This window comes from Silurus aristotelis (genome assembly GCF_946808225.1).
Source record: "Silurus aristotelis genome assembly, chromosome: 23".
In the NCBI taxonomy this organism is placed as follows: domain Eukaryota; kingdom Metazoa; phylum Chordata; class Actinopteri; order Siluriformes; family Siluridae; genus Silurus; species Silurus aristotelis.
In genome coordinates, this window is record NC_139596.1 from 10,472,069 (window position 1) to 10,488,516 (window position 16,448).

A 16,448-nucleotide genomic window follows, 5' to 3' on the forward strand; every position below is an offset into this window, starting at 1 on the left:
CTAGTTTGGGCTTCTTGTGTCATAACATTGAAGTGGTATAAAGTAGATTTTTTATATAAGTTGTAATATAAATATAATTATTAAGATACTATAATTATAGGAAAATAATGGCTGATTTCAATGTTATAATGCAAAAAAGTAGTAATACATTTTGACCAGAAGATGGAGTGATTAATTTATGCTACAAGCACACAAATACTAAGCTTGTATACTTATTTAACATATTATGCACGGTTTAATATTTTTCATATTACGCTCCATTAATAAACAACAAACAGCACGTAAATAATAATCCTAAACACTAAACCCTTCAACCTTCTTCTTTTCATATAAATTTTTAAAATAATATTAAAATTTTTATACTTTTCATTTCTGAAGATACAATATATGACCAAAAGTGTGGACACATGACCACCACATGCATATGTGGGCTTTTCCAAAACTTGTCTCTGCAAACTTGAAATCACACAGTGGTGTAGAATGTGTTCAATCCCACTAAACACCTTGCGTGATGGAAAAGAACATTGACTGCACCCCAGGCCTCTTCACTCAACATGAGCTAAATGGAAGCATTTTCCCATAGTCATACTACAAAATGTAGTGGAACGCCTTCCTAGAAGTCTGGAGTTTATATAACAGCATAAGGGAAAATACAGCTGTAATTTGAAGTTCAAGGAATACATTTAGGTGTTTTTTTCAGTCCAGATACTTTTTGCAATGAAGTGTCAAAGGCACGCATGTTTAAATGAGCTCAATTCTTAAATAAGGAACGATTTCACAATTTCTATTTCATTTGAATTAAAACATGGTTTTAATATGAATGACAAACAGTAAATAAGCAAGCAAGTCAAGGACATAAACGAGTATAAAATTAGCATTTAGTAACTGACGATAAAAGGTTGATTCAAGTCCAAGAATTAAGAATTATTAGTTCTGTCAAATAAGGTTTGCAGAAGCCTAGCTCTCTATCACAGACAAATTGCTTTGTCAGCTGTCCAAACAAGGTCTGTAAAGATGGACTGATTTTGTAGAAACGTTTCCCCACTGGACCTCCACATGGACCTAGGTCGAAAAGGGCACAAACCTGAGATACGTGATGTCCCTGACGAACCATAAATATAAACACCAAAGATAATAAACTGTGGACTGAAAGACAGTTTATCTTCTGTTTAATGGCTGCAAGAACCAGAACACAAGCCCCAGAAGGAACTGTGTGGCTATTTCTTTTGTCCACTTTCCTAGGGTGCAGGCTAAAATCAGAAGGTAAGGGCTACTATGAAATATGCCCAGTCAACAAATATGCAGCAGCAAAGGCTGTTGGGATTGTGAAACAGGCAAGCAAGCAACCACTGCAAGAATAGGTAATAGAAAGACGAATAAAATGCAGCCTTAAAGGATTTATTTATTTGTGCAGTGTTGTGCTCGTTACTAAAAAATAGTAACTAGTTACAGTTGCTTTGTTGATTACTTACACCAAAAAGTAATGCGTTACTGTTAAAAGTAACTTTTTAGTTACTTTTTTAAAGAACCTTCTCTAATGTTTCCATTAATGCCCTTTTATGCGTTATGATCTACACAAACACAAAACTGACTTAAACACAACGTAACTTTTAAACACTATTTTATTAAAGTCAGAGCAGCACAAACTGAATATATCACAAGGATTTCTGAAATAAATAACAAAACAAGCTAAATAATATATTCACAATCAAAAACTAAAGTGGCTTCTGCTGTTGTGTTGAGCTCTTAAACATGTTCCTTTCACAGCTGAAGTATGAAAACTATCAACAATGTAGAACAGAACACCGGGTTAGCTTCTAGCTTCTAGCTCCTCAGGCATGGAGGTCATGGAGGTGTTTCAACAGATTGGAGTTGCTGTTTATCGCTGTAGATACGAGCTTCGAACCAGAAAGACACAACTTACATTTGACTTAAAAGTTTTTGTCTTTATACTCAACTAAAGTGAAATAATGAGCATATTTCCACTTTGAGACCCCACACACACACTATATATATATATATATATATATATATATATATATATATATATATATATATATATATATATATATATATATATATATATATATATATATATTGACATGACAAACAAAGACTGACTGTATCATTTTTTGTCATCAAGGTGACAGCTTATGGTAGAATCATATAGGTGTCCCAATAATTAAGATTTTGCTTAAATAGTGCAGGGAACCAACCCCAGCCATTAGGGTCGCACAAGCCTTAATATAAATGGGGAGGGTTGCGTTAGGAAGGGCATCCAGTGTAAAAACATGTGCCAAATCAAACATGCGGATGATCCGCTGTGGCGACCCCTAACGGGAGAAACCGAAAGAAAGTTTTAGTGCATGTAAAATTGCCATACCTAAATACAGTGGAACCTCGGAGCTCGCGGCCTCAGCGCTCGCGACCTCGCATGCTCGCGACTTTCATTCCGACCGCCGACTCTTATTCAGATCGGCTCGTGAGCAACCGCGAGCTGCTCAAAACGCTAGTTTTAACATTTCTAATCAAGGTTTATCTCATTAACATGCGTGAAACAATGCAATAGTAAAGCTTATAAGTATATATATATTCATTCATTAATTCATTTTCTCCCGCTTATCCGTAATTCGGGTCGCGGGGGCAGCAGTCCAAGCAGGCCCCCGCCTTCGACTGCTGCCCAATCCTCACAGCACCGTCCCTTACGGTCCCTCCTGCAGGTGGTGAGCCCACGGGAAGTATATATATATATATATATATATATATATATATATATATATATATATATATATATATATATATATATATATATATATATATATATACAAACACACACACACACACACACACATACATTTTTCGATACAGGGCTTTCGGTTTGGTATACACGTGTGTGCGGAACATAGATAAACTCTGAGTTCCCTCAGGAACATATTAAGTGAAGGACCGCAAATTTGTTTAGTCTCCACCTCACACTTTAAGTGCACTTTTTATAATAATAATAATAATAATAATAATAATAATAATAATAATAATAATAATAATAATAATAATTATTATTATTATTATTATTATTATTATTATTATTAATAAACTTGAAACTATGCACAACAATGCCTGGGGTATAACAAGAAAACTAGGGTTAGCACAGTGTCGCTGTGCTACTCACTCCGTACCAGAAATAAGATTTGATTTGTGCATACATGGAAAAGCTAAAGAATCCATAGTGCTAGCGTTAGCCGCTAAACACTTCCTGGTCCAGCTTCAAGAATTTCTCTTAAAAGAAGAAAATCATGATAAATCTGCATATCGAGGAAGTGAATGAATAAATGATGGAAGGAATGAAGACATTCGGTAAAGTCTGCTGAAATAAGTAGAACAGTTAGGTAGATCATATCTTTTTTGTTTGTTTGTTTTGTGCTAATTTCATTAATTATTCAGTTTAATCAATATAATAAAAACATTTATTGCATTAATTTGATGTATTTAATTTAATTTTTTATGAAATATGATAAAATATTTTTGTATATATTTAACCAAGCAGCTATTTCATTTAAAATTGTTTTAAAAACGATTCAAATGTCAATAATGACAAATGTTAATAATAATAAACTGCATAAATAATGCATTAATAAACTGTTAATAATTATAAATTACAACAATAAATGCCAGGAAACCAGATAACAAATTAAAGGAAAAAAAATAATATGATGCTTAAGGTAAAGGGTTGGGTGTCAAAGCAACCAAAAAAATCTTCCAAGCACATTGGCATAAAGTGTACTAAGCTCTAGAACTAGACTGGAGGGCTGTACACTATCTGGCAAAAGATTTTTCCTCAAAAAAGTTGGGGAGATCTGACGTCATTCCAAATCTAATAAAGATGTTCGGTTAGTTCGAGATTTGTTGACTGCGAGGGCCATAGCTTACGATTTGCATAATTTTCATTACCGACCATTCAAAACTGCTGTAGGTGGGGGTGAAGTCATCGTAGCAAAGAGTCATCTACTGGAAGAGATTTTCTGATCGGGATAGAAATGTTTTCTGAGAGAATTTCTTCCCCACCTTTAGTTGGCCAGGCTTTGACTTATAAAGCACTATACAATATAGAGAATTACCAATAAGTAAATTAAACCAAATGTAGGCGAATTTTGTCAAAATTGTTAAATGTGTTAAGGTTACAGACTGGTCACAATAGTTTTTATTTCCAGTTATTTTTTATTAATGTTAATTATGGAGCCTTATGCATGAAGTATATGTATGAATACAAATCAGTAGTCTTTGTACAAATTATTGTTTTTTACCCTCAATATGTCAATCAGTTTAAAGAAGCAGAACCTGACTTACTAAAACACCTATCACTGAGGACTACCTGTATGGTTCCACATCACTTGAAAGGCATCTTCAGGAGCAAAGGGATGATTAAGATGAAATTTGGTGTGCTGAATTATTCTAGCAATTAAATCCTAATGTCTATTGAGTTAACAAGGCTGCCTTTAGCCAACTGTTTTTTTGAGCAACTTTTAATAAAATTTCAAACCTTTTGTACATTCCTCACAAAACTCGAAAAGCTTGTCTATGTTCTATGTAACTTTGCAAGAACTAGGAATAATATTTGCTGAAGGTGTTCCTGGCAATATGCTGCTTTTAGTTTTTCTTTTTTTGTAATCTTAAATGGAATAGTCCTTTTTGTACTTTTGTACCTTGAGAAAAGGTTATGTTTTTTCCGATTTTCTGTTCCATTTGTTGTCCCATTTTGTTTCCCGTTCTCCCTATTAGATCAAGCCTTTTCCCTCTGAAAAGTTCCCATCTCTCTTGACATATAACCATCCTCATTGCCTTATTTTGCCCTATCATTTCTTGCTTTAGAGTGCTTTCCTGTCTTCTGATATCTTTGAGCTTTCTTTTTTCTTGCTTTTCCATTTTCATTGCCATAGCTTTCATTCACATCAAACACTTATACTCCCTTCCAGTTTCATCCTGCCTCTTTAATTCTTCTAGCTTGATGTCTATCTTCAATATCTTATAGAAGTCCCCCCTTATTTTCAGTTCCTACTTTCCTGACAGAACACCTCAAGCTGGGAACTCCTTTGTATTCTCTATAAAGATAGGGGAAAAAAACAATAGCCAGAAGTAAAGTTTTTTTAGTATAGAATAGAAAGCAAATGTGCTGGCTATGGACTCTCTTTGTTGAAACAAAAAAGGTGATGCAGAATCATTGAAAAGATTTCACCGCTTTATACTTTTTATTAACAATGGGATAGTAGTGTCCTGCTCTCAGGGTTCCATCATGAATAGCAATGTTATTGATCCCATATTGATACCTTTGATATTGATCAATTCAGCTGTAAAGAGTCTTTCTGCAGATTCAAAGTCATCTATTCTTGGGAGTATAGATCAGGAGAGATTGTGTTTAGATATTCTACATTCTGCTTGTACATTATTTTACTTATATATGGACAATACAGTATATGCATATATCAGCCATAGCATTAAAACCACCAGCCTTATATTTTAAGGTCTCTGTTGTTTAAACATGCTCTGATCCATCTACAAGACCTCTTAATCTTCTGTGATATCTTTCACCAAAACTCTTTTTAATGCTTCTCAAACCATTATTGAACAATTGTTTCAGTGTGTCAGAGTGCATTATTCAATTGGATGAGGGTCTGCTATTAGAGAATACAACTCTTAGGAATGTACTTAGCCTGCAACAATGCTTTATGGATATCTCAAAGTAACATCCACAGGTTTCCAGGTGAAACATTGCCCAGAACATCACACTGACTCTGCCACCTTTCCTTTTTTTGACATTGTGTATTCTGGTTCCTTTTAAACATTGTGTAAGGATAAACAGATCCTACACATTGTGTAAAAGGAAATGTTATTCAGTTCAGTAACCAAGCCAACTTGCTTGGTCCATTTCACTGGACCACTCTTCAATGAATATGGCTTCTCAATAGAGATCATCCACGGCACCAAATTTCTTGGTGTTTAACTGTTGCAGAACCTGATTTGGTCAATCAACTTCAGCTCTATGAGTAGGAAATGTCAGCAGTGTTTGTATATTCTGAAATAAGCTGTGGAAAGCTCACCATGTTCTACAGAAAGATTATTGAGAATATCCTAAACAGCTAAATCACTGCCTAATTTTGGAATTGTACCGTTTTTGAATCGCAAGACCCTGCAGTGGATTTTGAAGACAGCTAAGAAAATCTTTGAGGTCTCTCTTCTGTCCATCACGGACAATTACAGCACATGCTGCATCTGCAAAGCCAACAGATTGTGGATGACCCCATGCACCCTATAATTGAACTTTACACTCTCCTGCCTTCATGACCAAACTGTATAACTGTATTTCATCCCACCTTTTGCAGATTCCAAAACAACTGTTTTTAAAGATACTAAAATGTTTACATATACAGTATTTGATTTTATATTGACAATGCTTTTGCACATAACTCTACATTAGATTTGTGTACTGGTCAGCACTGCTCTGTAAGACACTTGTGTTCATTTTTGCATGTATTGAACTCTGTTAAATTGTTTAAACACATTTGCACATGCACACTTTGTTTTCTGGTTTGTAGATCTGTGTAGTCTAAGTTTTGTGTTGTCTTGTGTAATTATGTGTTCTTATGAAGCAAATTAGTCCTGGAAGAACATTGTTTCATTTAACTGTGTATTGTACAAACTGTATTATTCACTTTACTTGGCTTGCTTTGCTCCATGCTAAACAAGTATTATTGCCAGCATGAACTTTTTCAGCAATTTGGACTGCACCTCTTCCTTAGTGATGGACCAGATGGGCAAATCTTTGCTCCACATATGAATCAATGAGTTTAGAGTGCCCATGGTCCTGATGTTGATTATTCAGTTGCCCTTCTTTGGAGCACTTTAGGTAGTTACTTGTATTTACAACATTGTCTATTGTCAAAGTCTCTCAGATACTTTCAATTTCTGCTTCCAATAATCAACTTCAAGAACTTGCAATTCATTTACTGCCTAATACAGTATATCCCACCACTTGACAAATGTCAATGTAACAAGGTAATCAATATTATTCACTTCACCTCTCAGTGCTTTTATTGTTGTGGTTGGTCTGTGCATTTATTCTCTAATTTAACAATAATAAATCTTTTTAACCATGCCATTAACAGTTGTAAAATTGTTGCAATTAAACAAGTAAATATTTGGATGTTAAAACTGTATTTCCTCCAAAACCAGAACATAAATTTAACAGCCCTGATCTGTTGGTCTGTTGAAAAATATAAACCCTATTAAAAAAAGGTTATAATCCAGTTTTCAATTACTTTTGGAAAATCGGTGCATTAAGGGATCAGATGAAAAAGCCATGGAACCTCAGCTCCATTTATGAGTCCGAAGAAAGCTTTCATCATTTAATTTTTAACACAAGAAAGCAAGGGCAAGAAGTCTCTGCCTGGTGTAACTTATAGGCTTGTTTTTGTTCCAGAGTTCATTTTAATACCGAAACCACAGAGGGCCATGTTGTGGATTTATGCCTTGCTTATAAAACATGGTGAATTTGTTAAATGAAAAAGACTAGTGACTGTTTTACTGTGCCCCCGGTTTGGTGGGTCATTGAATCTAAACCTTTAAACCCATACATACATTTACATTACACTTGCATGAAATTAAAAGATGTGAAACATTTAATTAAAACAAAATGGAAATTGGAATTAAACAGGAACTACATTGTGTTAGACACAATTAAGTCAATTGTATCAAGTATGTAGTACTCCTGAACACCTCTGCCATACTTATTAATGGCAATACTTAATAAATGCTGTGCTGCACAACGCATATAGATACATGCAAAATTACTAATGGAGAAAATAAAACTATAAAACTAATTATAGCTAAATAATACTCAAATAAATCTATTTAAAATAAAATTTCAAAAGCCAATACAATTTTTTAAAGGTTTTATTTTCCATTTGAAAACTTAAAAACAACAAACTGCATTTTAGTAAAGAAAAAAAAAATATATTGTACATATATAAAAAAAAAAAAAGCATTGTGAATCTATATTGTGGATTTATAGTACAGAAAGGAATAATAGGTCGAGTTTTCTTCACAATCACATAAACAAATCCATGTCTGTAGAAATACCAAATATGGACTATGTATTTAGTGGCACATCATTGTAATTTAATTCTCATTGTAGTCCATAGAAATTGGTGATAAAAAATTTACCTAATCCATGTTACAATGTTTTGTTGGCACTTACAGTAATGCAAAGGCTCAGACATTGAAGTGCAGTTGCTAGTAAGCAACTGGGTCCTTTTAAAGATTTCATTGCCTCTTGGTCCAGTGTAATTGAATTTGCAGCTTTCTGTAAAGACTAAAAATGCATTTCATCTCCAGAAAAGATTTTAATGCAATTTAAGAAAATCCTTGCCTTTCCAAAACTAATGCAAATTATTTTTTTATAACAACATAAAACAGTGGTCAGTGCTCGGACAAGATACTTCAGATGTGTCAAAGTTGTATTTTTTTTATTTGTAATTCAATAATATTACATAATTAATTAATTAATTTATTAGGTATTATAAAATAGGGTGTTGCTTGAAAACAATGATGTGCAGTAATGGCATGACTGAAAAATATGCAAAATGGATAAAAAAAAAGAAGTTTTAAAATGTTTATGATGAATAATTGTTTTACTAATTGCAGTATATGTTTGGAAATGTATAGCACGAAAATTTCTGTATGTAAAAAAACAAGCTTGCAGATTTAATGCTCGCTCATGATAACTGACTCTGCAGGTTTTATATTTTAATGCTCGTGTGTTACAGCTCTTTGGTTGGTGTGTGAGCTTAAGGCATTTGCAGCAAATTACTGGTGAACCCTGTAACAGTAGGCACCACAGAGCTTATGCTTTTTGTCAGGGAATCCAACATGACGGACGGCTGCTTCTGTGGGGCTGCACTTCATCCTGGGCCTGGAGATGGGGTACCTCACACTACCATCAGCCAGCCAGCCAGCATCACAACGGTCGTAACCATTCAGCTTCCAGGCAGCAAACATGTGCCCTACCTTTGCCAACTCTGCTCCCTTATTCTCACAGACCTGCACAGCCTCGGTGAAGTTCAGTTTCTGATCCACGAAGAACACTTCTCCTAAAGACCAGAAAATGATATATAATTATAGATTACATATACACTAGTAATAATGATACTTTCAGAAAATAACAATTTTATAGTGGTTAGAAATAATACAACGGAAGTAAGAATGAATTTGAAGGCAAATAGGAAAAAAAAACAGAAAACAAAACATATACTTTAGCAAAGTTCCCATAAATAGCATTATTTTCTACATAAATTATATACATATTTATAATATGCAGAATTTTTTTACATTTTATTTTAGAAATTAGTTCATATTATTCATATCATGAATTTTGTTTTACTTCACGAATAAATAGTGATTATTGGAATATTTGTACTTAACTGGCACAAAAAAAGAATAAACATAAACATGAATTAATGGTAAATGTGAATATTCAATTGTCTGATATAAATCATTTTCGGTATAAATAAAGTTTTATGAAGGCACCATTGTATCCAGCAGTGTAGCAGAAAGCATCAAAGCGGCTGGTTTTGTTGCGCCGGCCATAACTCCTGACTCCAGGAGGTACTTTGCCCCCGCATGGCACCCTGGGTTTGTTGATGGGGTACTGTACAGTTCCATCACTCAGCCAGCCAGCATTGCACCAGTCCAGCCCACCTTTCCAGGCCTGGTAGAGCTGTTCGAATGATGCCAACACAGCATCCTGCTCTGAGCAGGCCACCTCAGCATCATGGAAGTTCAGGATGTAACGGCCCAAGTTTGGTTGGTATGGAAAAACAACCCCTGAAAAAGAGAGTCATGCTTCCCCTAATGAAAGGTTCAACTCGATTTAAATCAGATGTGTTTGCATTTATCGGATTTAAATCTTCAATGTTTAACATCATTTTTTCCCCCATTAATTTACCATGTGTAGTGTTAATGTGAAATATTCATGATACTAAAGGAGCTTAAAGTTAAACATTACTTAACCTACAGCTGGAGAGATAAACAGAGTGATGAAGAGAAAGTGATGAAGATAGATAGATAGATAGATAGATAGATAGATAGATAGATAGATAGATAGATAGATAGATAGATAGATAGATAGATAGATAGATAGATAGATAGATAGATAGATAGATGGATGACCATTGGTAAAATTATTTGTAATATTCATAAATATTCATTTATTTATTCATACTTAAAAATTTATCAATATAATTACCACGCATTTTAATCTCCACTTCATTAACAACGTCATTCATGCCTTCCAGGACTTCACACTTGTATATGCCAAAGTCCTCCAGTCTGAGGTTTCTAATAACCAGAGTCGCATCATTTTCATCAGCCTTCAGGAGCTTAACATGTTTTTCAAATCGTTCATATTTGACCTGGTGAAGACCCATAGAAAGCAGTACATCTACTTCCACATCATTCTCCACCTTGGTCCAGCTGATCCTGTTTCCAAGCCCACCAAAAACAGCATCATCATAAGGTTTCAGTCGGCAGGGCAGGTTAACATCATCACCTGGTCTGGCAAGGATTATAGTGCGGCCCTCTGGAAAGAGACAAATAAATTATTCTCACCATGTTTAACAAAGACAACTAAATGTCTACATATGACTTCGTAATGATCAAGTTGATATTTTCCAATTAAAAATGCACCAAATTTCTATTAAGGAATTGATATTACTAGAGTGTAGTGCAAAAGTGATCCGGATGAGAGCTGTGTTGAATGTGTGTGCAATACCTCATGACCGTCTTACATCATTTAAACCAAATAATGCTTTAAATGATTTTAATATTTATATCATATCTTTCTTCACCCAATAATGACTTTTGGCATGTTTGACAGCTTTTGCTATTTTTCTATTTATTTGAACTTTCACATATGAAAAATTATTATCTACAGACTTTCTATTCCACAATAAAACCATAAATCATTAGATATTAAGGTAAAATCTTGTCCTCATGTGCTACAGTGAATATCAAGAATCAGTGCTTGCTTTTGTCCTTTTCAACAAAACATCTTTTTTTGATAAAGCAGGATCCTATACCCTTAACAATTCATTAGTTCAACAGGTTGGACACACAAGCAATTAGCAAATAATGAGTAGCAACACTTCTGTGCCTGGCAAACTAATGAGGCAGTTACTGTATTTTGTCAAAAGCCTAATAAACTGGAATTCAGAGTACAGTGGGGTGAAGCCGGTCCATTCAGAAGTTAGGGATCTGACATAAATGATGTCTAATGGCTAGGCACAATCTCTGTTGAGCATGACAGCGAAATTTCAACCTATATATTCCGATTTACAATTGTCTGTCAGAATAGATGATGTAGGGATAATTTACAGGCCCTGGCTTACACAATAGAAATCCTATTAAAAACAGCCAAAAAGACCCTAACGCTGGCTAAGGAGACTTAGTACTGAAGTTAAACCATTATGATCAGTTTTTAAATAGACATTTAACCTTCTAATAATCATTTTGTTAGTTTTATTTTAGTTCAGTGCTGGACAGTTGCCCATTTCTGACTTATATATAGACTCTGGTCATTCCTTGACTACAGTGTGGAAGCTGTAAGAATGCAGACATTCAGTGTGTTCTGACATGGCCTCCTCTCACAGCTACAATAAAGCACTTAATATCCGCAAGTGATGGTAATTAATTGTTTGGCACTGCGTGTGTGTATATGTGTGTGTGTGTTTTCCTCTAGTGTATAGTTCTCATGTATTCCAGAGTAGTTTATTTATACAGGGTGTTTGTTGGCTTAAGGTCTGATGAGTAATTTTTAAACAAAATCAAAGTAAATTAAAACCAAATTAAAAAGGCAAGGCATTGATAGTGATAAAATACAGGACTGGTAAGACATTTACAACACAAAACATTTGCCAAAAAAAATTACACAACAGGACTAGAACCAGCTGTCTGTTTGAGTTATGAAAGAGGAAGTGATGTATTCAGTATGGCAATTTGTTCTGCATCTGTCCGCAGAATTTTTGCAGATTGGATATAATCAGGACACTCAGAGGAGGATCTTTAAAATAAAGGTTTTTTTTTATGGATTCATAGGAACTACAGTTATAGCATGCAGTTGTGGAAGCATAATTGCATATGTTCATATTGACAATTCCCCAAAAATTAATATAAATATTTCAGTTATAATTTTGCATATCTTTGGAGAGATAATCATAAACATTTATACATTAACTCCTATAACTTTAAGTATACTATATCAGAGTGGTCCCCAACATTTTTTGCGCCATGGACCAGATTAATGTCGGACAATATTTTCACGGACGGGCTTTAATGTGTGGCGGATAAATACAACAAAATAAAATGATACGACCGGCATAAAAACTGGTATTTTCTAAATTTTATAATAAACGGGAATCCACTGTGTTGTTGTTTCTTGTTTATTTTGTTTGCTTGGGGGTTTTCAATTTAGCGGTAATGTATTATGTGTTAGAGGCCGGAACAGCCCCTTTAAGAAGGTAGCGGATGGAGGCATCATGACATGCATCAAGAGTGATTCATAGACAGATGTGGAAAGAATCCGGTAATTAAAAAAAAGACATTGTTCAGAATCAGACAATAAATGAAACAGAAATAATGTAAGTTATGTATTCTTTCGGAGATTGGGGACCACTGATATGTCACATTAACAGTAAATTAGCAATGTGCTACAACCTAAACAAAATAAACCCTTTTGGTTTACATAAAAAAAAAGAATTCAGTAAGTATTATTTATTATTTAGTCAATACAAGAACTCTAATGAAAAAAATGACAGTTACAGTAGTAAGGAATAAAAGAATGAACCTGTCACCAGTTTCGGTAAGTTTTCAGGGTTATATTCTCTTAATAAATGATTTCAAATGTTTTATATTTGCTCACTTTCTTTCTCTCATAGATACATTCACATGCTCCTACTGACCCATGACTGTCTAATGACTTTCTCCTATATAAATCATGCCTGTCCCACACTGTCCATTAAGGCAATAATAGCTCTATCCCTCCCTCCCTCCCTCCTCTCATCTCTTCTTTTCTCTTTTCCTTTGCTCGCCAGGCCACAGTCCAGACCAAATCTGAGCCCATTCAGACTGCTTACTTAACACACCATTACCTCAGAAGGAAAGGGAGAGGCATTTGGACAGAGTTCAGAAAGGGGCTTGAAATGCTGGCACTGTTAATCTTGCTCTTCCAGCCTGTCAAACCCCCCCACACACACAGCAGTTGTACAAAAGGGTGTGGGTGAAAATTCAGCATCTGGCCTTATGTCTCTGCACTGAGACTGTACAGAAGGATATATGGCATGCACAAACCTCTGATGTAAGGAGTAGAATGCTGAGTGAGCATTAGTATATATAGAAGGACCAATTAGTTACAGTAGAACTATTGAAAAATCATTTCCTACAGCGGGATATTGTGGGAAATATTAATAACTGCTTGTGCCAATGAACCACACACAGTACTGTTGAAATTACAATGCCAGCAAATAGAGCATAATGATCATGCATAAATATTCTATTTCTAATCATTTATATCTAATATTTTGGATATAGTTGACCCTTGAAAATATCTCATACTTAATCTGGCAACAATTTATGCTTTTATAAAATTAAGTATTATATATTTAAATATTATACAATAATACTTTGCAATGATTGTATTGGTCTCATCACAGTATTCAGAATATTGTTATTTATTCATTGTCATTTATGTATATTCATATGAGGGTCACATTCTTTTTCTTTTTGGCTTGCCACCATCCCCCACACCCCTTCTTTGAACCATTGTGTCTTTGTTAGTGTTATTAGATGCTCCAGAATGAAAGAAACATAGTATATTTGAATCCAAATAGAAAAAAAAAACATTTACATTGTTTTAGTTGACGTTCATTCATTCATTGATGGTCCCAAGAATGACTCATTAATATTCTAAATTCTTAGTCCAGTCAGTTTTACACAGTGCTGCTTTGTGTCAAAAGCAGTTTTCCACTGTTTAGTTTTATTACACACATTGCACACACAAATACACACAATGACACATGCACACTCATTAAGTCACAGAAAAACACAGATTTCCCATACCTGCTGTATGTACATTGTTGAAAAGGCTCAGGCAGACTAACGCCGAAGCAATTATGGTTATCATCTTCTTTCTTCTTTCTTTGCCTTTGGGCCTGCGCAATAAAGAAGCAAAACAAAAGTGGGGGTGTTGGTTCTTTTGCTGTCTGTGTGGACGTGTAGGCAGCTGTCAGTTTTGGTGCTACTGAAATGTTTGGGGTCCTCCTTGGTTGCAAAGAGAGCCTTTTATTTAAGCGGGGTGGCTGGCTAAGATCACTCCGCCTCCCTTTGGAGAAGCCAAGGCACCCACCACCCTACTTTAATGCTGAGAGCTTCTACAACCTAATTGACACTTATTCTGCTTAGACTTACTCTTACTGTTACTCTATTTAAGATTATAATAATGCATGAATATGCATTAATAACATACAAAACTGCTGCTTTAAAATTGCAAATCATATATTTATATTTTTAAAAACAGCAGTTATTTAATGCACAGTAAATATGCTGTTTTAGGTGGCTATTTTTTTATATTTGGATATATTTTTTTCTTTTTTATTAATATTGTACTATGTTTATCATTATACCTTAAACAAAAAATGTACAAAAAAAAAAAAATTCCAAGAATTATGGTAGAAATTATAAACTAGAGTCACACTGCATAATTGTTTGACATGATTACATGTTTATTTAATTTATTTATTTCATTGCTTTCCAACAGTACCATTTTAAACATGGCAGGTTATTAGTGTGTACATCACCATCCATCACATTTTATTCTCAGTTCCTTCCCCAGTAATAAACTACCATACCTAGTGTATCACCCAGTGTGCAAAATAAAATAAATTATGGAAGCTCATAGTACAGTGTACCCACCGACTGACAGTCTTAAGAAAGAATCCATTACCTTGTTAAGATAGAAAAGGCATGTCAAGGTGCAAGGAAGTGTTTGGTCCTATAGAGATGATTTTTTTCCACCATCTTCATGGATAGTGACAGACAGGGGGAAAACAGAGCCGGATGCTTGTTCACCACAGATGGTCTAATAAGCTCTTAACACAGCTGTCAAAATTCAGAAAAACCCAGGGCTGTGATGAAACCTCCAGCATTATGGAGCTCCAGTGTATACAAAGGAAATCCAACAAAGTTATTGCCATCCAAAAGTAAGAGTACTGACGTCCAAGCTTATAATCAGTATTTTACAAGCACAGACTTACTCAATACATGGAACAGTTTGAAACAAGAGTGGAAATCACACTTTAGATGCTATTACTTAATGCACTGCAGTTAAACAACCAGTTGTAATCAATATTTCCAATTTTGGTTCTTTCTGAGTTGTACAATAGACTGGAATTAAAGGTTTTATTTTCCTTGCAGTTATAAGAGAGAAAATATATAGTCTGGGATTTTAGTGTGCAAGTCTTTTTCCACTTACTCAAATCCCTAAGGAGCCCTTGAATGGCATGACTGCAAGATAGCGGGCATGCTGCTGTAGAGACAACACAGCTCTTGTTAGCTCCATAGTTATAAAAAAAAAAAAAAAAGCACAATGAACAAAAAATAAAATCGCCCTAATAAACATTACATTGAAACCCATAGCTTTGGCCCATAGCTGTTAAAATGGGTCACCAGGCTTACACAGAGTCTCATTATTTACTTCAGAGCAAACCCAAACATTTGTACAAGCCAAATTAAGGGGCAGGATATTTGGTGTATGTATATACATAGCATTTGACTACAAACCACAATGTAAGTGCATTTATTCAACAGTTTCACTCAAAGCATATGCATTACGCTTGTTGCACTTAAGTCTTGAATGAATTAAAACCATATGAAGCTACAAAGTAAGAATCAGAGTTTTACTGTTTTTTTCCCTTAAACTTGTTTCTTTCACAACCCTGAAGACAGTTTTACAATGGTCACTAATAACAACAAGAACAATATTAATAAAATTGTATTTCAACCAACATTGCAGGCTCTATGTTGAACTTTACCCAATTGGCATCAACAACTTTTGGAGAATGGGAAGATAAAGTCGTTTCTTTATACAGTTCTATATTTTAGGCATTGGATTTAAAGTAAAAATCCCAAAGTGCTAGATTATCATTTTGAGATTAAGACAGTAGGTATCAAGAAAATGAAACAATATTGTATTAAAATGCCAAGCAGAGTATGGTAAAGAAAAATATTTATTGCTTTGTATAAGTATGTACCCCCTCTTAAACAGTTGCAAAATTGCAGTTTTGCAAACTATAATATTTTTGCAAAGTCAAAAATTTGAAGGTCCAAACTATGGGGGTTTTAATGCGACA

General features: G+C 34.4%; 1 protein-coding gene across 1 annotated transcript; it reads right to left on the reverse strand.

The window, feature by feature from the left end:
* Nucleotides 1-8,468: 8,468 nt before the first annotated feature.
* Nucleotides 8,469-14,451, reverse strand: LOC310718171 (hyaluronan and proteoglycan link protein 1-like). The gene is made up of 4 exons (XM_083526753.1): nucleotides 14,161-14,451; nucleotides 10,295-10,627; nucleotides 9,577-9,873; nucleotides 8,469-9,140 (listed from the first exon to the last, which is right to left on the reverse strand). Exons 1-4 carry the CDS (start codon nucleotides 14,222-14,224, stop codon nucleotides 8,857-8,859), a joined length of 978 nt encoding a protein of 325 aa, XP_083382879.1. The 5' UTR covers nucleotides 14,225-14,451; the 3' UTR covers nucleotides 8,469-8,856.
* Nucleotides 14,452-16,448: the final 1,997 nt, after the last annotated feature.